We start from the raw sequence: 21608 nt of genomic DNA, 5'->3' as shown, positions 1-21608 counted from the left end.
GATGGGGGCGGAGGCTGGACCATGCCTAGCTGTTTGGGGCGGCACAGCCTCCCCTAACTGGCCCTCCATACAATTTCTGAAACCCGATGTGGCTCTCAGGCCAAAAAGTTTACTCGCCCCTGCTTTGGAGCTTGCTTTAGGACCTGCAGCCATATATCACAGATCAGCCTGTGTGACCGAAGTTCAAAAATAACAATGGAATCTCCATTTGAACATGTCTTGATTTCTTCTGGAAAGTTTCACATCTGGTTAATACTATCCTTTGTCATCTGCAGACTGGGAACTCTGCACTAGCACATGTCAGATAGCTGACACCTCTGCTAACGTGTCTGATTTGCTTGGCTAGGGAATGTGGAATAAGTTGGCTAAATCCAGTGACTCTTAGCGGTCTTAAAACAATAGTTGGAAGTAACCGAAGTAACTAAATTTAACTGTTGAAAGGTCTATATGATAAAAATTATATGCGCTATAACTTGAGGAAGGAAGAAAAAGCAATGTCAAAAGATCCCATAGTTACAAAGCTTGACACACAGAAAGGGATTCAATTTTCATCTTATTAAACTCAGAATTTCTTTTTTTTTATGTTGTAGGATGTACTCAGCCGATCATTATTTACAAGAAGCAAAGAAGTTAAAGCACAATGCAGATGCATTGGTAAGTAGAACTCAAAACATCTATCTGGTGGTTGCACATAATGTTAGGTTGGTTTAAGTCTTCTGAACCTGTACTCTTCTATAGTACTGTAATTCTCTCCCACTTCTCTCTATTTTTGTTTTTAAAGTTTCATTCTCTTCAGTCTGACAGGTTTGAGAAAGCTGTTTTCTATCTTGATGCTGTAGTGTCTTTCATCGAATGTGGGAATGCATTGGAGAAAAATGCTCAGGAATCCAAGTCCCCGTTCCCTATGTATTCAGAAACTGTGGAATTAATCAAGTAAGCTTTATAAAGCAAGTAGTAAGTGAAGCCTAGTGATCAGACCCAGGGAACTGGGAGCAGGTGCCCAGATTCGATACTTGATTTTGCCACCAACACTTGCAATCTCTCACCTGTAAAAATTTACCCACCTTATCCATATTTTGAGGCTTAATGTTGTTTTTTAAAAGGACTTTTAAATCCTTTCCTCTAAGGGTCTTAATGTTAGTGTAAACTGTGATATTAAAAACAAAAAACATTCCAAAACTTTCCTCATCCAGGCTTTTGAGTAAATATCTATGGATCTCTGGTAAAATATGAGGGCAGTTGGAACTAAGTCTTAATAGTTTTCTTAAAAGACTATTAAATGAGAAATGGCAACTGATAATGCGTTATTTTATGTTGTCATTTATTTGTCATTTACTTGATGTCTTTGTTTGCAGATACACTATGAAACTGAAAAATTATTTGGCACCAGATGCTACGGCTGCAGATAAAAGGCTAGCAGTGCTTTGGTACGTATATTTTGGTTTAATAAAACATCTTGAGCCAAATTAGTGAATGTACTATGTCCAAAGGTTAAGCACAGTGGTATTTTTAACTGTTTTGTTTTAATTGAATTGTAAATTCAGTGCTCCAAGGTATTTGAGGTTTTCATTGAACCTTAGAATGGGGGGGAGGGGCATGGAGGAACATTCTGTGGAGCACAGCTGGGGCCCAGACCAGCCCCCACGGGGGGTGTGGAGAGGGAGCACCACCCAGCTCTGCTCCTGGCCACAACCCCTGGCCGAAGCTCCACTCCCACCTCCACCCCAGCCTTGGCCCTTTTACCCCATCCATGTGTCGTCCCCCCCCCCCCCCCCTCCCGGCTCCCAGAGCCGGAGCCTCACTTCTGGCTTCGGCTCCAGGGGCTGTGGGGGTGCAGACTGGGTAAGGGAAGGCACAAGGTAAAAAGTTTGGGGACCACTACCTTAGGTAGTGAGAGCTAGCATAGCGTCTCCCTTTCATGTCTGTTATTAACCTTCCTGCGTATTTGAATATTGAGGGAATAAAAAGGAGACATTAAGGACAAAAAAAAGTTTACTTTTAGGTTTGTTTGATCACTGAAGTGATATGAATAGTGCCAAGAATCTGTTCTTGTTTCTCACTTATAAACTTAATGAAAAGTGAGCAGTAAGCTAATGCTTTTGATGGGAGTCTGATTTCCTTGTGATGTCTGGTCCATCTATAGCAGTGGTCCCCAAACTGTTGGGTGCGCTCTCCTAGCGGGGCACGGAGAAACGCTTGGGGTGGCACAGCGGGGTCCGGGCCAGCCCCAACAGGGGCCTGGGAGGGAGTGCCGCCCAGTTCTGCTCCTGCTCCGCTCCTGGCTCCGGCCCCAGCTCCTGGCACCCAGCCCAGCTGTGGCTCCAGCCCCAGCCTCGGTCCCCTTACCCCACCCATGTCCCCGGGAGCCATGGCCCTGCTCCCGACTGCGGCGTCTGGGTTCGGGGGGCGTCGCATGAAAAGACTGATCTATAGATATGACAAGCTTAATGGTTAAAACAGACAGTTTTTGGACTACTTATTATATGCTTGTGAATTTTTGAGTAGAGTTAGACTGTTGCTAAATCTGCAGCATCAGAGTGTCTGTAGCTCTACTTTCATGCTCACACTTATGTGGCTGGGGAATTTTCCTGTTATGAGAAATTGACGGTGTTGCTGTCAAGTTAAATGTATATTTCTCTGCCATTGTATCTCTGTTCTGAGACACTAAATATTTCATAAAGCCATAATGCTCGCATTAAATAATTTAGTGATTCTTCTGGAAACAGGAATATCAACATTTATTGCTTAAAAGATAGAGGTGCTATAGCACTGATTTGAGCCTCTGCCTTGCAAAGGTGGCCTTGACCTTTGAACTGCATACTGACCCTTAGGGTTGAAAGAAGCAGCAGCAGAAGACTAGGGGAGCCCAAACATCTTCCCATTTTGCCCACCTACTGATTAGTCAGCTTGGGGTATATGTCAAAGAATCACCTTTCTAACATTCCAAATTCTTCAGGCTGCTGAGTACAGAGTGGACAGGAATCAGTTTGGTGTTGTGTGAGGGGGGTGGAAATGTGATGTCAGACTCTGCATGTTGTATCAGCACATCCTGGTGTAATGGGCTTCATTTATTTTTTAATAAATTTCTTTCATTTATTTGCTAGTCTAGGCGATGATTTAGGGTTGTATTCTCAACTCAGTGACCAGGACTCTGGTTATGTAAGTAAAGACAATGAAGATTGTGTATCTGAAGTCTTGTGCTCAAGCTTAGACTATCTTTCGTTTCTCTGACAAATTAAACATTGTTACTATTGATGGCAGAACTATGACTCCATACCTCAGAGAGTATGTTTGAAAAACACACAGCTGCTAGCTGTTTACATGCATTATTGAACCATGTAAGCACACACTCGTTGTAAATGTGTTGCCATTTTTCTTTGCCTAGTCTTCGATGCCAGTCCCTGTTATATCTAAGGCTTTTCAAACTGAAGAAGGAGAGTGCATTGAAATACTCTAAAACACTGACAGAACATCTAAAGGTAAAAAATTCCTATATTACTGAATGTCCTTTTAAAAAAAAAATAATGGAAATTCCAAGGTACTTTCCTGATTTCTCTAACACGTGTACTTTGATATGTCCCTATCTGGAAATGTGGCTCTTAAAATAAACTCATGTTCAGTGTTTTAGAACTCTATTTTTTTGTTACTGCAGCATGACCACAATGTTGTCATAACCCTACTGGTCTTGGCATAATACTTTTCCATTTATAATAATTTCAGCTAGCTTTTGTCTGCTTTAAAGAATAAACAATTCAGCAGATTTCAGAGAGGATAAAAAGTACCTCTTCCTGGCTGCAGACATTACAAAGTTGAACCTTCACTTTTATGTATGATGTTAAGGGAATTCTGTTTCTAGTGATACATTTTATGACTGCAGCTGTCCAACATTTGCAGAAGTTGGTGTTTGAATAAATAGTTTTTAGCTCATCTAACAGCTTTACCAAGGTTCAAAAGGCAGTGCTCTTAGCCAGCTTGCCTGAACTTTCATATACTCCCATGAGACTTTCTAGAATTTTCAATAAAAATCTGTTTTAAATCTGATCTGGTTTAAACAAGAGGCTGAAAAAAAATCCTCCTTTTACTCACTTATTTGAATCTAGGTTGTTTCAGATGAGGTACTCAGTCAGGACATTTAAAACTCGGGTGAGATTGCTTAATCTGAATTAAGGCTGGGATTTTCCAAGGAGCCAATAGGAATTAGGCATTTTATTTGGAAGCTTGTAGGCTTCTTTGGAAATCCTAGCTTTAAATAGAGGAGAAGAGCATGCTAATATAATTTCTAGCTTTTGAGGAAAGAGTCTAATTGCTCAATGCCAGTGTTAACAGCTTTCACATTGCTGTTAGAAGGCGAAGATTGGAAAAAATATGAAACTTGCCACCAGAGGTAATAGTCTAGTGGTTAGTGGAAGGAATTAAGTTAGGAGACCTGAATTCTAATCCCAGTTCTTTTGCTGGCTTGCTATGTACCATAGACAGATCACTTACATTCTTGGTGCCTTAGTTTGTCAGCAGTAAAATGGGATATTTTGTCCAAATTTAAAGTCCTTTGATTCTCCCATACTGGTTCAGACTTTTGGTTATCACAAAGAAATGTATCCATTTGTAAAACTTGTTTTAATAAGCAATTAACATACCCTTGGAAATCACCCTGCAAACTTATTTTTCCCAAACAGAATTCCTATAATAACTCTCAAGCACCGTCACCTGGCATGGGAAGGTAAGCAGCTTTGTAACTTGTACATTTAACTACTTTCCTTCTTGATTTAGACATTTTAAATCTTGTGGGGGAGAGGAAATGGAATAAAATAATCTGCAGGAGCTGAATTCAATCAGCATTAAGAGGACAATAGACTTCCTAAAATGCCTGGAACCATTTGAGCTTGCAACAATATATTCAAAACACAACTACTCCACGAGAAAACATAGGGAGCAATTTACTTGTACTGTTTAAACCCTCGGAGTAGTATTTTGATGTATTTATCTGTTCTATGTAGTGAGAGAACATATAAATCTGAAGTAACCTATAAAACTTAGATTTTCAGATTTGTAATAGAGTGAGAAATTTCAACATGTATGGCAATATAGCCCTTTCATGTGGTTCTGATTTTGTTCAGAGGTTTCTTTTAAGTGTATTCCTTAAAACTTACATTTATTAAACATTCCTCTATAAAAACGATTAAATTAAATGGTGAGGAAGTTTGGTCATAAGGGTAAACCACACACCTTGGATGCTGTTCCCAGCTCTGATGCACACTTCATATGACCTTGGGCAAGTCACTTAAACTTGTTAGTTTCTTTACTTAAATGTAAGTAAAGAGAGATCCTAAGATGGAAGGGCCCTATAGAAGTACAAACTATTATAATTCCAGATTAATAAATTATGCAACTTGATGTGTCAGAATACATACATATTTTGACATTTTGTATTTTAAAAATAATGCGTTTGGTCTTTTTTTTTTTTTTTTTTTTAAACTAGCAAACCTGTTGGTATGCCATCTCCAGTCTCTCCGAAGCTGTCTCCAGGAAATTCAGGGAATTACTCTTCGGGGGCAACCAACCCTTCAGGGAGCAGTTCTTCTGTGACTATTCCACAGAGAATCCACCAGATGGCAGCCAGCTATGTCCAGGTTACATCCAACTTTCTCTATGCCACTGAAATTTGGGACCAAGCTGAACAGCTTTCTAAAGAGCAAAGAGGTAAGACTTGGCAGAATCTGATTGTAAAACAAAATGTGTTGAATTATGCCATAAATGCTAATAGCTCTTTCACATTGAGAGAATCCACTAATAGTACACCAGGTATGTTTTGTCAGTTGGTGTTTTGCTGTAGGGAAAGATGGATAATTATTGCATTAGATTTTCAGTAATATCTCAGACTGCTCCTGTGATCTTGATTCTGAATGTATAAATAAGCTTCACACTGGCAATGTATAGCCAGATATAATTTTTGGGACTTGATATAACTTATAATTTACAATGATGGACTCAGATTTCCATTTCTAAAAATTTATTTAATGACTATGCAAATTTCTTTGAGAGGGAACTCACCACTTCTGAGAGTGTTTAACTTCAGTGCAAACCCTTTTCCACTTGTTCCTATCAATCATCTTCTTGCAAAAATGTTTAGGTTTCTATTGGAAATTATCTTTTATCCCTGTACCATTTTCACCTCCTTCCACCTCTTCTCTCTCCTCTGGTGTCATCTGTGAGAGATGTGTAATATTTGTTAGTATGTCATTGGAGAATGTGGTACTGAGGAGGAATCCACCTGAGGGAAGTCAATGTGAGAGTGTATGTAAATAGTTTGATTTGTTTTCTTGTGTCATTCTAGAGTTCTTTGCTGAACTGGATAAAGTTATGGGCCCTCTGATCTTTAATTCGAGCATCATGACAGACCTAGTGCGTTACACCCGACAGGGATTACATTGGTTGCGTCTGGATGCTAAGTGATATCTTGAACTGAAGAAATCAAAAGTAGAACACACTTTTCTTGCTGCCTCTGATTTTCTCCACAACACTGTGTCATGTCAATAAGGAAGACTGCCATAACACATTGCTTAGTTGACACTAAAAGCAAGGAATGCTTTCACGTCTCCCATCCTCTTCTGTGTGTTTAACCCCAAACCACATCATGTTAATGGACTTCTTCAGTATTCTCATTTTTAAGTTATTTAAATGTTTTAAAATCGGCTACATATTAAGATATGGCTTCACTGCTCTGTAGTGGGATTGGAATTCCAGTCAATAATACATAACTAATCAGTTTTAAATCCTATTTATTTTCATTTGTTTTTAAAAAATTTTTACAAAGCCCAGTTATGGGCTCTTTTAAGACTTAGCTATTTCTTCCTATAAACTTACCCTATCAAGTACTTAGCAGAGATTAAATGTAGACACTTTATTTAAGTACTGCGTGAGCTTGTTACTCTGTAATGTCTTGTGGTGGTAGAGCTTGTAAAACAAAATAAGGGTTGATAGGTTCTAAAGTGTAGGGACACAAGTTTTTCATGCCTAATGCCTATGACTCAAATCTTAAATAAGTACAGTTTTATTACAGAATTTGTACTGAATTTTAAGAAAAGTTCCAGAGATATTCTTCTACACATTAAGATATTTCATTTAAATGAAAATATAAGAGATGTATATGGAAAGATATTTAGTTATGTCTAACTTGGGTTGTTTTTTCAAGACCATTTCAGAACACTTGGTTAACACTATAGCAATCACAAAACATTACAGTAAGCTTGCATTTAATGCAATATGGAAGTGGTGTGAGAATGAGCTTCAGTCTCTGATAGGTGCATACTGGAAACGTTTCATAAATGGACAATCTTGTGCTTTTTTTATATCTCTTTGTTTAAAATAGGTTTTGTCTCCTTGTTTGTCATTATTTGACGCTTACTGAAGCAGCCAACTTAACAGTTGAAAGAACAGATAAATAATTTCTATTAGAACTGTTTGTATCATTTCCATTGACTGGGAAACCAAAAATCCTAAAAAGTGATTTAAGATCCATCTTTTCCTTTTGGGTCTGCTAATTGATGGACACTATCACTTGATAATGGCCATTGTGGGGTGCAGATCACATCTTTCACAGTGACGTGAAACTGTTCTGATGTAGAATTTATTTAAAACTTCTGTTTACCCCCATGTTAATGGAGGCCCCTGTTAATGTTTTAGGGGAGCAGAATATTCACTTTAGAAGTATGTTGGTGCAACAAGAATCCTGCATTGAGTTCCAAGTGGCTGCTTTTAAGAAGTTGTAATCCAAAGTACCTTTCCACATAAGGTTATTGTCTGAGTAAAAGGTTAAAAATTATATTCCTTTCAATATTGCTTAATGCCCCTATCATGTCTGGTGTGCCTTATGCCTTACTTTTAGATGAAGATTTTATGAACTGTTTACAAGATGAAGTTTTACAGCAGGACCATTTATACTGTATGGAGTTGGTCTTCTGCAGTACTTTTGGTAAAATTCCATTTCTTTTTCATCAGTCCTAGTGTGTGTCATAGAAACTGACTTCCTGTTACAGTGGTCTCCTTTTAAAGAGTCAAACTCTGAACTCATTTGAGTGATATTGTGGAATGCTGCTTTGTTTTTTATCTCCCATTGCCCCCCTTATTCTGTATCAGATGTGAACGTGCATGTTCAGGAAAATTATTGCACTAAATTTGTGTGTAGTTGTAGTTAAGTGCCAAAATGATGGCAACCTCAAAAGAAGGAATAGAATTCTACGCTACTTAGTACTGCAGTATGTCCTACGGGCTTTAAGAGTTAAGAAGTTTTGCAAATTAGTAACTTCACTAAACTGTAGCTGTATATTCATAGAGCTTCCTTTGTGTTCCAACATTATTTGTACTTCCAGAAAAGTTTGCTACATGCAAATGGAGACAGTTAGTCAACCTATGACTTTCCCCGTTATACTTCAGCCTACATTCAGGTCTGTTTGAGCACCCTTTTTATTTGAATCACTATGTAAGTTAGTTTCTATGTGTTCGCTGTTAGAGATGGAACTTTCTCTCTCAAACTCTGCATATTGGTTAATGGGACACTGTCAACTATTTTTCCTTTGTAATACTCTAAAGTGCCTAGCACACTTTTGACTCTCTATAAAAATACCTTCTTAGAAGCTGCATTGTTTGTATTTTTTTTTTAATAGGGCTGCAGTAGCCAGCATGGCTGTTTCTAGCTTGCTCCGTTATGTACACCGTTACCATTTCTGTAAGCAGGAATGGTCTCATCTCTGGGAATATTGTTTTTTCTTAACTAGAGTCTCATCAGTATCTTTGGGTGGTACATTTTTCAAGAGACCAGTTTAGTGTATCCCTTAGCTCCAGACCAATGGATTCTAAATGTTTGTCTAAAGAAATCTAGAAGACTCTTTACAGTCTGTCAAAATGGGGACCTGAACTGACAGAGAGTCCTGCCTAAATAGTATACGTTCTGGTGAAATCCTTCTGGAATATTGTCCCAGGTTTTTTATCTATGTAAGACATATGCAATGGTCTTGTTAAAAACAAACTCACTCCTCCCTCGACTTAGGCCATTTCAAACGGATTAAACTCTGTTTGACAATTCCAAAAGCATATCTAACTTGGGATTTACCCATTGCTTCAGGGAGAGAATTTTATTTTGCCTGATAGAGTAGCTAAAACAAAATGAAAATAGTTCATAAGCATCCATCTCTCTGCCAAAATGCAGGCTAACAAAACCTGTCCTTTTTAACCTTTAAGCAGCAATGTGGGAAATACATGTAATTTGAGCGCTAATGCAAGTTGCACTAGTGTCTTACCATGAAGGAATCCTTGACTCCTGGTACTAAGGATTCCCTATATGATTATATTTTAACACATATCAGTGTTGTAGTTTTTATTCATCCCTCCACATTCTTCCCTCCCCCCAGTGGTGAACCTTTTTTTTTTTAATTTTTTTTATTTTTTTTTTTAAATAAAAAGGCTTAATAATCAGACTAGGCTTGCTCAGACATGAACGTTATTTTGAATTTGCTGTCAAATTTTCAGGTTCCGAAATGACAAGTTGCATCATTTATAATTTGTAAATGAGCCTTCAGGACACCAGAACAAAATAGCCCATGATTTATTTTGATTTGAAATATTGGCCGTAAAACAGAGCACATTGGATGGCTCTTTTTTTGTCTTTTGACGGCAGTATGCAATTTGTATTGTATGTGTCGTGTGTGTGTGTGTGTGTGTGTGTGTATATATATACATACATATATACATGTATGTGTGTATATGAATATATATACGTGTGTATATATATATATGAACTCAGTCTGTCCAAAGTATATGTTATACTTGTTTTTAGATTATAGTGCAACTGATTATATTGATATATTATTTATTAAACTGAGTGCTGAATCACCATCTTACTGGTGAGGAATCTTGATATTATACAGGAGTGCAATGTATATTCTTTTAGATTGCTGAGGCTTGATTGCTGTGATTAAAAAACACACCCTAAAATGTATTTATGAATGACGCAACATATGGAGAGTCAGTACTTTATGAATATAATTTCGTACTTGCCTGGGGCAAGTGAAATAAATCCTTAGGCATGCAACTGTGTAGTTTGCCAAACTAGTAGAAAAGAGACTACCTTTGCTTTATTTAATATTTCGTTTACCTAGCAGAAAAATGTACTGTCATTGCAGCGTTTGTATTAAAACAGTTACAAAAGGGCCTGAGCAAGTCAAGTTTGAATTTATCCATTGGGGAGCAAGTAACTTCCAAATCATTGGTTAGTGCCCTAACAAATATTTCATAAATATTTAGGTCGAGGATTGAATTACTTTAGGTCTAGTGAATCAGTATTATGGAAAGCTGTATGTTTCCAACAACAAAGCTAATCTTAGATATCTTTAAACAAAGAGTCGCCAAAGCTTTTGCTAGCCAACTCTGTTAGACAAACACAGACTATTCTAAGAGGACTGATTTCCTGGAGATGGAAGTACGTAAAGAATCATGTTGTCAAATCGCATTATTTTTGAAGGAGTTTTACCTGTGATGCCATTTAAACATAGCAGTGTTAGGAGGAAAGAGCAGGGGTAGCTATAAAAATAAAACTATATTCTTGTCTCATTGTGAGCATGCTAGAGCAATGGGCCTGGCCAGTTCATAGAACAGTCTTTGAGAATGACAGCATTAGCGCTTTCTCTATTCCAATATTCAGCTGAGATTAAATTGAATACACTATGTTGAGCAGTTTGAAGTGCTGCTCTAGGATAGTTTATATAGGCTGTCCTCATATAAACTTTTTTTACCTGCTTTAATTACATCTGGAAACTTAACAGAAATGCAACCGTTCCAATTGATATAACTCCATATTTATTAATGGAGTCCATACCGGCAAATTGGAATGAAATGTTCCCAGTCTTGAATTTTTTAGATATAACCTTAGGAAATCATGCAGTTACGTACACAAGTATTGTAGCCCATATTTGTTGGCTGCATTGGCATTAAATATCTGAAAGTTCAACTACAAGGACCAGACATGACTTTTTCAAGCACAGTTACTGATGTTTGTATCTTGTCCCCCCTTTTAAATGGTTTGAAGAAATTTTGTATATGGAGGATAAAGTGCTTATATATTTATTAAAGATCCTTTATCTTATTTGAAATTATTATTATTTGGTGAAGAAGGGTTGTGTTTTCTTTTGAGGAGGGTTGGGTAGGGCAGGGGAAGGTAACTTTTAACCTATCACTTCAAAGCCCTTGTTAATCATGCAGAAAGGTACTGTTAATGACAGGATGTCTCTATCCTATGCTTTGTACATGACAAGTCCATGTCTTACATTTTGTTTCTAGGCATCGGTCTTCAACCAAAACTTACAAAAGCATAAAAAAAACCTGTGATTTTATTTGTTGCAATACATTTGAAATTTCAAAGGGTACTTTGAGGCTCAAAATTAGGATTTCTAAGTCAGTATGTGCATTTCACGTAATAAAGCTGTTAATGGTGAGCAAAGTATTATATACTAACTAGATTTTTCCACATCTGTATAGTATATTCTATGTATTTTGTGGTATTGAGATTATAGAAAGTTTAGTGTCTGAAACATGCGTTTAATGTGTATTTTTAAACAAATTTATGGCAATTAAAATATTTGGAGAAAAGGGTATCACATTTCAATTTGTAAAGATCTTTTTAACTACTGTGTCATTAAAATGCTTTGTACAATGCAAAACTGTAACTGGAGAAACTAAGTTTAATAAATATCAAATAGATTTTCTGTATCAAACTTTATAAACGCTGTGCTTGTATCTTGTGTAGGGTTCCTCCTCAGTGGTATTCCATCTTCCAACTCAGTTCTCTTGGGTCCTCATGCCCTCTCAATATCTACCTGTGCCATGCACGACAAGGGAGAAGAGTATCTGTTATGCAGGTGGCGCCTAGACTTATTTTGATATTCACTTGATTCAGTTTCTTTTGGCCCTGTTGATCAGCATGCAAAGGTAATAGTCACTGAAATACTTAACTATTTCAGGTTTGATCAGCTTAATTATTCAGTTAAACTTGTTCTTACTTGATTTTGAGCAGTTTGGCAGCAATAGATTTGTTTTCTTCCAAATACCGTTGGAAACATTGGAGTATTGAAGGAATCGGCTATTTTGGGGCTCTTCTTTAATAAGATTGCTCACTCTATGTTCCCTTTCTCAGAAGAGCTGCTTGCCAGAGTACTGTTGGCTGGTATCAGTGGGAGGAGAGATGATTGGTTTATGCACTCACCCGGCCAAAGGGTAAAATGTCCATAGTCCAGCTGCAAATACACACTCTTTTGGGAGTGCCTCCCCAGCTTGCACCCCCCACTGTGACTTTTTGTTCATTGGACACAAGACAGAGCAAGTCTATTTGCTAAATACAAATCTTTGTTTATCGTATAGAAAAACATATAATGTGAACAATTTAAAAAAAAAAATAAAAACTGAGATGCAAGGTCTTTTATTGAGCTTGTCATCAGAAGGTGCAGTCTAGACCAGTGCATGCTTTCAACTTTCATGAAACGCCCTACAACATTTCATATCACATATTTGTCTGAAAAATATTAAATATATGCAATTGCATAATTCAAAGTGTCCTAACTTAAGGATAGTTAATAAATATTTTATATATAAGGTTGAACATTGTGAGAGGTAATATTTTCTTCTCCGTAGTGATGATCACGCACGGGAAATTCTTATGGAACAGTGATTCTTCCTGCAAAAAAAATCATAGCATCAATCATTAAGGGCTTGGGCTGACAGTTATGTAGGTCTCAGTCCAGTGTACACATGCACATAGCATTGTTCATTTGGTTCAGCTCCCTCTAACTAGAATTTAAAGTAAATCTGGTGTGTACTCTTTCAATAGTTCTCAAATCTTACTTCAGCACATCCTGAAAGCACTTTTTAGGGAAAAATGATGCTATCAATGACTCACATTGGCAGGGAGGGATTGTTTGATTTCTAGGGCGGTCTTCTTTCAAAAATGTATTGTAAAACGTGATGACCTGAAACCAGTTCTTCTGCAGATGAAATGCACAAGGTTTGGTTTGCCTTGCTTGGTGGGTGTGCTTTATTGCTGTGCACACTGGCTCAAGAACACCTGCCTGTCCTTTCACTACACCCCGGATAACAATGCTGAATGCCTTATTGCGTAGTGGAAATCCCTTTTTCCTTCTACATGCATCTTTCTGTACCTGCTCTTGCAACTCTGAAAGGCTAAGGGGCAACATACCAGCTTTGTTAAACAGTAGTCTAAAACAACCTCTCTCAAATGCATAAAAAAATAACAATTTGATTTCTATTATCTACTAAAGGTACCCTTTCTCTTCACTTCCCATTGTGAATGCAATGTGCACTGCCTCAGCACTATACCCATCTTTTCCTAGATTGGGGGTGTAGGCTGCTGGGCATATTGCCACCAGCCTGGGCTCTCCCGTATGAGTCAGTTTTCAGTTATTTAGTAGTAATTTGTTTTTTGGTATCTTTGTTTAGATGTAGTTGGAGGAAATAGGAAAGGGAGGGCAGCAGAGAGGCCCCGTTCTGTTTGTGTCTAGTAATGTGGACTAATTTACATTCAGACTTCTGAGCTCCTTATCAGTCTCATCTAAATAAAAATGTGTCCATCCTTTATTATGAGCTGCTGCTTTTTAATGACACCACCTCCTTGAAGAGGGATTGATTTTAAAGCTAAAAAGCAGTCATCGCGTAAGTCTGTCCTGCAAGAATGGTCCCTTAGAATGTGTTAACTATTTATGCTAAACAATCTGTTCCACCTTGTATTTAGTTGCGTCACTGAGTACCTTTCCTGTCCAGAAGAAGAGTGCTGTGTAGCTCAAAAGCTTGTCTTTTACCATCAGAAGTTGGTCCAATAAAAGATATTACCTCACACCCCCCTTGTCTCTCTAATATCCTGGGCCCAGCACTGCTAGACCAACACTCCAAACTTCTAAATTCCAACATCTTTATTAGAAAAGATGCAATCTTTGTAGCACAGAGCAAAAAAAAAAAAAAAAAAAAAAAAAAACATTGCCAGTGCTCCTACCATAGGACTCCTAGGAACTGTTCTGCATGCAGATTGCACTGAGAAAATTAATTTTGAAAAATGGCTGAATCTATTGTTCCAACCTTTGCTGCAGCTATTCTTTCTATCCAGAATAAATTTCATCTCCAGTATTGTGATAATTCAGCAGAAATTCCCCCTGCACACTGTGATGTGAAACATTCCTTTCCTTTATCCTTCCCTTAAGCATATGGGAATGAGTAGTTACCTGCATAGCCTAGAGACACATTCACTATCATCTCTGCATATGGCTCCTATAGGTCTGAGGGAAATCCCTCTCCAGAAAGGTGTCATCCTCCTTTGCCTTGTTAGGTGAGAGCTTGGACGATGCAAGGAAGCAGAGTGTATCTGAAACAGAATTGAAATACGATTGCCATGAAGGAACAGTGGCTTCCTGCCACAGTTAGTGTGAGCTTGGGTTTAATGGACTGCAAATAACTTATTTACAGATGCTTCATTTGGCAGTCAGATCATAACATTATTCTTATTGCAAGTATGCTTGCTTGGTATGTTTGTAAAGTTCTATATCAAAAGCACCTAAGGTTCTCCAGTACGCGTGGGACGGAAGCATCCATTCTCATTCATAGGTGAAGAAACTGATGCAGACGCACTAAATAACTGACCTAAACTGACAGTGTCAGAACTGAGATAATACTTCAGACTACTGGCTTGTGCTGTCTTCACTTGCTGAAGTAATTGAGACACACTCTGCCATTAACTCTAAATACTGCACAGCATTTTATGGATGCAAGCACATAAACTTTCCTGTTAGTAATTGCCTGACCATTTAAATTAAAATGTTTCCTCCTGCTCTTACCTGGCTCAGTAGGGCTGCACAAAGTAGTAAGACAGCTATAACTTTCAAATACTGCATCTTCTTTGGATAGGCTGCCAGTCGCTGGTAGCATTCGTGGAAGGTGCTGGACTCCTGAATGAATTTTCCAAACCTTTCAGCTAGACTTTTATAGCCTCAATTCCTATCCTTGCATCAGCTGCCAGTTGTCACAGGGACAAAGTTCATCTTGGAGACCAGGAAAAATTTAATAAGTTAATGTCTACTAAAGTCACCTAGTTCAAGGTCTATCCATCTGGCAAACTATATTTACTTTTCTTACATGTGTACTTTAGTATGTGGGGAAACTGATCATACAAACTGTTACTTTTTTTAAACCTAAGGCTGTGTACCTGCCTGCAAAAAGGGTTGTTGGCCTCATTGGCCCCAGTGTATTCACTGGGGAACAACAGGTGTAACCTCTTCACTTCTGTGACTGCAAGTACTTAAAATGTTGTGGATTTCTTAAATAGGGGAGGAAGCATTGTCTAATAGTTTTAGCTTGAGAGTGGAAAATGGGAGTTTGATTCTGCTCCTCACTTTTAGTGCATTAAAACAGCTTGAGCAAATTATTTAACCTGTGCGCCTCAGTTTCTCCACATCAAATATTATATACCACCACCACCATCAGAGGCGTGTTTTGTGTCCTTTTATTAATGCTGAAGGGCTTTGTACTTCATGATTTTCATTCAAAATTCATAATTATAAATGTTAGTTTCCGGGGGGTTAATATGGACCTATTCAAAGGTAATGTACATGGTGCTGTATGCATCTGAGTAAAAGTAATGATACAGTTGTTGCTTACCCAGGAGGCCTAGCACAAGTGGGTGTTTAATTGGCTGGAAGAGGCAGCGGCAGCAAGGTAGCTTCAAATTGCTGTCAGCTTGACGTTCAACTGTAAACTACTACTAGCAATCTCTGCTGCTGAGAGCATAAGAGTGGGTTCTACTCAAACGACGGCAATGCCTCCCACTTTCTCACACATGGATTCTTTATATATGTAAAATATACTTTTAAATAAAATGCTGGAGGTGAAATGAATGCAATTGGGTACCTAATGTATCTTTACCAGGGCCCTGTGCAGTGACTGAGATGAAAACCTCAGCAGTGGAAATATTCTACCTCCCACTCCTGCTGTTTCTTTTTCAGCTAGACTTTTCCTGATCAAAAGTAGCAGGAGAACGTGGTGTATGTGTATGAGAATTAGCTTTGAAAGAGCCTGTACCACCACAACAGGGTCAAAAGCCGGCAGAGTTTCTCCAGATCCTTTGTTATGATGAACTACATGGCTTGAGATCTGGCATATTTAAGTATGGATCTTTCAGCTGAGACTGTTTAAAATTAAGTTCCTGTCCTCCCTGTACAGACTTAGGCTTAGTCTTTCTCCTAACACAGCATTTCTCAAACTGGGGTCTGCGGACCCCTGGAGGTCCCTGGGTCCCACTGATCAAAACCACTCTTCCCCCCCCCCCCCCCATCGCCCCCCAGTCCCCTGCACCTCCTTCAGGTTCCCTGGTGTGAAGGAGGCACTGGGAGGGAGGGTGAGGAGCGGGGACTTTGGGTCTGCGCTGCTCCTAAAAGCAGCCAGCACATCCCAGCCCAAGCACTGACTCTGCAGCTCCCATTGGCTGGGAACTGTGACCAATGGGAGCTACAGGGGCAGTGCCTACAGGCAGGGACATCATGTGGAGACCTCCTGGGCCCCAACCTAGGAGCTGCTGCCTGATGGATGTGCCGGTTGCTTTCGGGAGCTGCCTGAGAAGCGCCTCACCCCTTCCTGTACCCTAACTCCCTGCACCTGCTCCCTCCTGCACCCAAACTCCCAGCCCAGAGCCTGCACTCCGCACCCCTTCCTGCACCTAAACCTGCCCCAGACTGGTGAAGTGAGTGAGGGTGGGGGAGGGAGAGGAGAGGGAGTGAGTAAGGGCATGGTCTTTGGGAAGGGGATGGGGCAGGGAGGTCTTGGGGGTCTTCAAAACATTTTAAATCAAAATGGGGGTCCTCGGGTTACTAAAGTTTGAGAACTGCTTTCCTAACACATTAGTCCTTAAAGAGAAAGGATGTCCCCAAGAGTTGCACAAGGCCAATTAAAGGGTACGGTGTTGGCAGAAAGGGCTGTCTCAAGCCTTTTCTAGAATGAGTCCTGACTTGCAAGACTATATTGTCTTCCTCCATGACTCTGTCTTTGCTGCCAGCTCTCATCCACACCCTCTGCCTGTACCGTATAACACCTGGGTGATAGCCCAGTACAGCCCCGTTTGGTGGGGTGGACTAGCAGCTTGTAGGAAAACTGGGGTAGATAATAAAAGAAGGAAAGGCAAGAAAATGAAAGGCAAGTTTTCTCTCATCTGCCCAAAAACTCTTTCGCTTTAGAAGCAAACTGGTCTAGGAGTTTGCTTTTGTGTTCTTGGCCTAATAGTATTTTCCTCTCCTTCATGGCCTGCTGCAGAGGAGGGAAGTAGTAGATGTGAAAACTTTCAGTTTATTATGACTTTTGACACATTCATAGAATTGTAGGACTGAAAGGGACCTCGAGAGGTGATCTAGTCTAGTACCCTGCCCTCATGGCAGGACTATTTTGTTCAATATCTTCATTAATGATCTCGAGGAGGGCATGGGCTGCACCCTCAGCAAGTTTGCAGATGGCACTAAACTGGGAGGAGTGGTAGATACGCTGGAGGGTAGGGATAGGATACAGAGGGACCTAGACAAATTAGAGGATTGGGCCAAAATAAACCTGATGAGGTTCACCAAGGACAAGTGCAGAGTCCTGCACTTAGGACGGAAGAATCCTATACACTGTTATAGACTAGGGACCGAATGGCTAGGAAGCAGTTCTGCAGAAAAGGACCTAGGGCTTACAGTGGACAAGAAGCTGGATATGAGTCAACAGCGTGCCCTTGTTGCCAAGAAGGCTAATGGCATTTTGGGCTGTATAAGTAGGGGCATTGCCAGCAGATCAAGGGACGTGATCATTCCTCTCTATTCGACATTGGTGAGGCCTCATCTGGAGTATTGTGTCCAGTTTTGGGCCCCACACTACAAGAAGGATGTGGAAAAATTGGAAAGAGTCCAGCGGAGGGCAACAAAAATGATTAGGGGGCTGGAGCACATGACTTTTGAGGAGAGGCTAAGGGAACTGGGATTGTTTAGTCTACAGAAGAGAAGAATGAGGGGGGATTTGATAGCTGCTTTCAACTACCTGAAAGGGGGTTCCAAAGAGGATGGATCTAGACTGTTCGTGGTATCAGATGACACAACAAGGAGCAATGGTCTCAAGTTGCAGTGGGGGAGGTTTAGGTTGGATATTAGGAAAAACTTTTTCACTAGGAGGGTGGTGAAGCACTAGAATGGGTTACCTAGGGAGGTGGTTGAACCTCCTTCCTTAGAGGTTTTTAAGGTCAGGCTTGACAAAGCCCTGGCTGGGATGATTTTGTTGGGGTTGGACTAGATGACCTCCTGAGGTCCCTTCCAACCCTGATATTCTATTATCTAGGCCAATTTATTCCTGTGCTTAACCATCCTGACAGGAAGTGTCTAATGTCCAACCTAACCCTTGCTGCACTTTAAGCTCATTGCTGCTTGTCCTATCCTCAGAGGTTAAGGAGAACTGTTTTTCTCCCTCCTTCTTGTAACAACCTTTTATGTATTTGAAAACTGTTGTGTTTCTGGAGAAGAGAAGACAACAAACCCAATTTTTTCAATGTTCCCTTATAAGTCATGTTGTCTAGACATGTAATCATTTTCGTTGCTCTTCTCTGGACTTTCTCCAATTTGTCTACATCTTTCTTAAAATGTGGCACCCAGAATGTGACACAATACTCCACGCTGATTAGGCTTCAACTGGAGTAGAGTGGAAGAAATACTTCTCATATCTTGCTTACAACACTCCTGCTAATACATCCCAGAATGAGGTTTGCTGCCCCTTTACCCCCCCTCCCCCCTGTTACACTGTTGACTCATTTAGCTTGTGATCCGCTATGACCCCAGATCCCTTTCTCCAGTACTCCTTAGATAGTCATTTCCCATTTTGTATGTATACAACTTATTGTTCTTTCCTAAGTGGAGTACTTTGCATTTCTCCTTATTGAATTTCATGCTATTTAATTCAGTCCCTACATGACATTTTCTTAAACTAGGGAAACATGGTCTAGATGAAATTACTATAAGTTGGATACACAAATAGTTGACCAGAAGTAGTTATCAAGGGTTTGCTGTAAAACTGTGAGGGTGTATCTAGTGTAGGGGTGGGCAAACTATGGCCTGGGGGCTGCATCTGGCCCTCCAGACATCTTAATCTGGCCCTCAAGCTCCTGTTGGGGAGCGGGGTCCGGGGCTTGACCCACTCCACATGTGCCGTGGCTCTGCGCGGCTCCTGGAAGCAGTGGCATGTCCCCCCTCAGTCTGCTAAATGTAGGGGCATTCAGGGGGTTCCCCATGCCTCCCCTACCCCAAGTATCGCCTCCAGAGCTCCCATCAGCAACCGTAGCCAATGGGAGTTGTAGGGGTGGCGCCTGCGGCGGGGGCAGCACACAGAGCCACCTGGCTACGCTTCCGTGAAGGAGTCGAAGGGGGGACATGCCACTGCTTCCGGGAGCTGCTTGAGGTAAGCCCTGCCCGGACCCAGCCCTGATCCCACTCCTGCCCTCTGAACCCCTTGGTTCCATCCTCCTGCACCACCACCCCACTTCTGCCCCAGCCTAGAGCCCCCTCCCACATCCTGAACTCATTTCTGGCTGCACCCCCAGACAGCCCTCACTCCCTCCTGCACCTTAACCCCCAATTTGTATGGCGGGCTATGAATGCTCATGAATTTCCATACCCACATGTGGCCCTCGGGCCAAAAGGTTTGCCCAACCCTGATCTAGTGTGATCCTGCAGGGGTCAGGGCTGGGTCCAGTACTATTAGTGACTTGGATAATGAAGTGGGGCATATGTATAAAATTTGTGGATAACACCAAGATGGGAGGGGTTGCAAGCACTTTGGAGGACAGGATTAGAATTCAAAATGAGCTTGACAAATTAGAAAATTGATTCGAAATCAAGATGAGAGTCAATAAAGACATGCAAAGTACTATGCTTAGGAAGGAAAGGTCAAATGCACCACTACAAAATGGGGAATAACTGGCTAGGCAGTAGTACTGCTGAAAAGGATTTGGGTGTTATAGTAGATCACAAATGGAATCTGAGTCATCAATGTGATGCAATTGTGAAAAAGGTTAATATCGTTCTGGGGTGTATTAACAGTAATGTCATATGTAAGAGATGGGAAGTAATTATCCTGCTGGACTTGGCACTGGCAAGGTCTCAGGAGTACTGTGTCCAGTTCTGGGCCCCACACTTTAGGAAAGATGTGGTGAAATTGGAGAAGAAGGCAACAAATTATAAAAGGTTTAGAACACTCGACCTCTGAGGAAAGGTTTAAAAAAAACTGGGCATGTTCAGGCAGATAGTCTTCCAAGTATGTTAAGGGCTGTAAAGAGGACTATGATCAACAGTTCTGTATGTCCACTGAAGGTAGGACAAGCAGTAATTGGCTTAATCTGCACTAAGGGAGATTTAGGTTAGATATTAGGAATAACTTTTGAACTATAAGGGTAGTTAGGCTCTAGAATAGGCTTCTAAGGGAGGTTGTGGAATCCCCGTCATTGGAAGGTTTTAAGAATAGGTTAGCTAAACACCTGTCAAGGAAGGTCCCGTCTCAGCACAGGGGGCTTGACTTGACCTTTTGAGGTCACTTCCTGTCTATGGTGCTATGCATGTGCAGCCCTCTGTACCTGGCTCCCAAATCTACTCCATATCCAGTTATATCTCAATGGGAATCAATCTAGGGAAGGGTTTTGGAGATTAGAGCTAGTGTAGGAATGAATATCTTTAGCCCATTCCCTTACACTTCTTTAGGAACACTGAGGATTCTGGAGAGCATAGTGGCTGAAAAGTATTCTGAGTTCCTTTGAAGCTACTGTATAATGACACAATACAGTTAAAATACATAAATTCCAGTGCAGAAAGCTTTAAATGATCCCTATCAAACAGCCTTGACATAGAAGTGTGTACGGTAGTTTTCCACAACTTCATGTGCAGATACTTGCTGATGCCAACTCGGAGGGAGGAATTTCAATTGTAACGCCATGTTGTAGGACTGATGCCCTCTAAATATGCAAAAAACAGCCCTTGCATTTATCTTGTAGGCCAATTGGACTGGTGTTATACCGGTATGGGCAAGTTTTACAGGATGCAGACAGGAACTCATCTCAACAGTGTTCAAAATAGAAACCTTACATAGTATCAGACAGATTTTGTCTCTCTCCCCTATGCATGCACGCGCATGCGCGCACACACCCTCTCTCTCTTTCTCACTCACTTCTGGCTACCTCTGTACCAGCTCGCTGGGAGCAAGAATTAAACCTTTTGTAACCCTCTCTCTGGGCCTGCTGTTTAAGATAGAGATCAGTTGGTAAAGTACAGCAGGTCAAAAGGGCTGAGCCTGAAGCAATTGATTGTGCTGACGATGAGCCCTTTTTTCCTTTGCATCTTGTTCTGAGGAACCCGAATACATTCTCCGGCCAGTCTCTATATTGCCTACTTAGCAGCCCTTACAAACAAGCAGAGATGAGTACAAGAAGCAATTGTCAGCCAGCACCAGGGCCGGCTCCAGCATTTCTGCCGCCCCAAGCAAAAAAAAAAAGCCACGATCGCATGGCAATTGAG

General features: G+C 40.5%; 1 protein-coding gene across 6 annotated transcripts in view; it reads left to right on the top strand.

The window, feature by feature from the left end:
* The window catches only part of AFF4 (AF4/FMR2 family member 4), a 77751-nt gene extending 65984 nt beyond the window's left edge, over positions 1-11767 (top strand). For 4 of the 6 annotated variants that reach the window (XM_034778020.1, XM_034778015.1, XM_034778017.1 and 1 more), the window contains 7 exons: positions 591-654; positions 782-933; positions 1356-1427; positions 3386-3479; positions 4674-4717; positions 5477-5697; positions 6332-11767. In XM_034778020.1, coding sequence (XP_034633911.1) covers positions 591-654; positions 782-933; positions 1356-1427; positions 3386-3479; positions 4674-4717; positions 5477-5697; positions 6332-6450 — 766 coding nt within the window. In that variant the 3' untranslated portion in view covers positions 6451-11767. The remainder of the gene's footprint in view (positions 1-590; positions 655-781; positions 934-1355; positions 1428-3385; positions 3480-4673; positions 4718-5476; positions 5698-6331) is intronic. The other 2 variants (XM_034778019.1, XM_034778016.1) reach the window with 1 other exon arrangement.
* Positions 11768-21608: the final 9841 nt, after the last annotated feature.

The sequence above is a fragment of the Trachemys scripta genome, chromosome 8 (genome assembly GCF_013100865.1).
Source record: "Trachemys scripta elegans isolate TJP31775 chromosome 8, CAS_Tse_1.0, whole genome shotgun sequence".
Classification (NCBI taxonomy): Eukaryota; Metazoa; Chordata; order Testudines; family Emydidae; genus Trachemys; species Trachemys scripta.
Note: the sequence above shows the minus strand (reverse complement) of the source record. Positions and strands in the feature narration are given on the sequence as shown.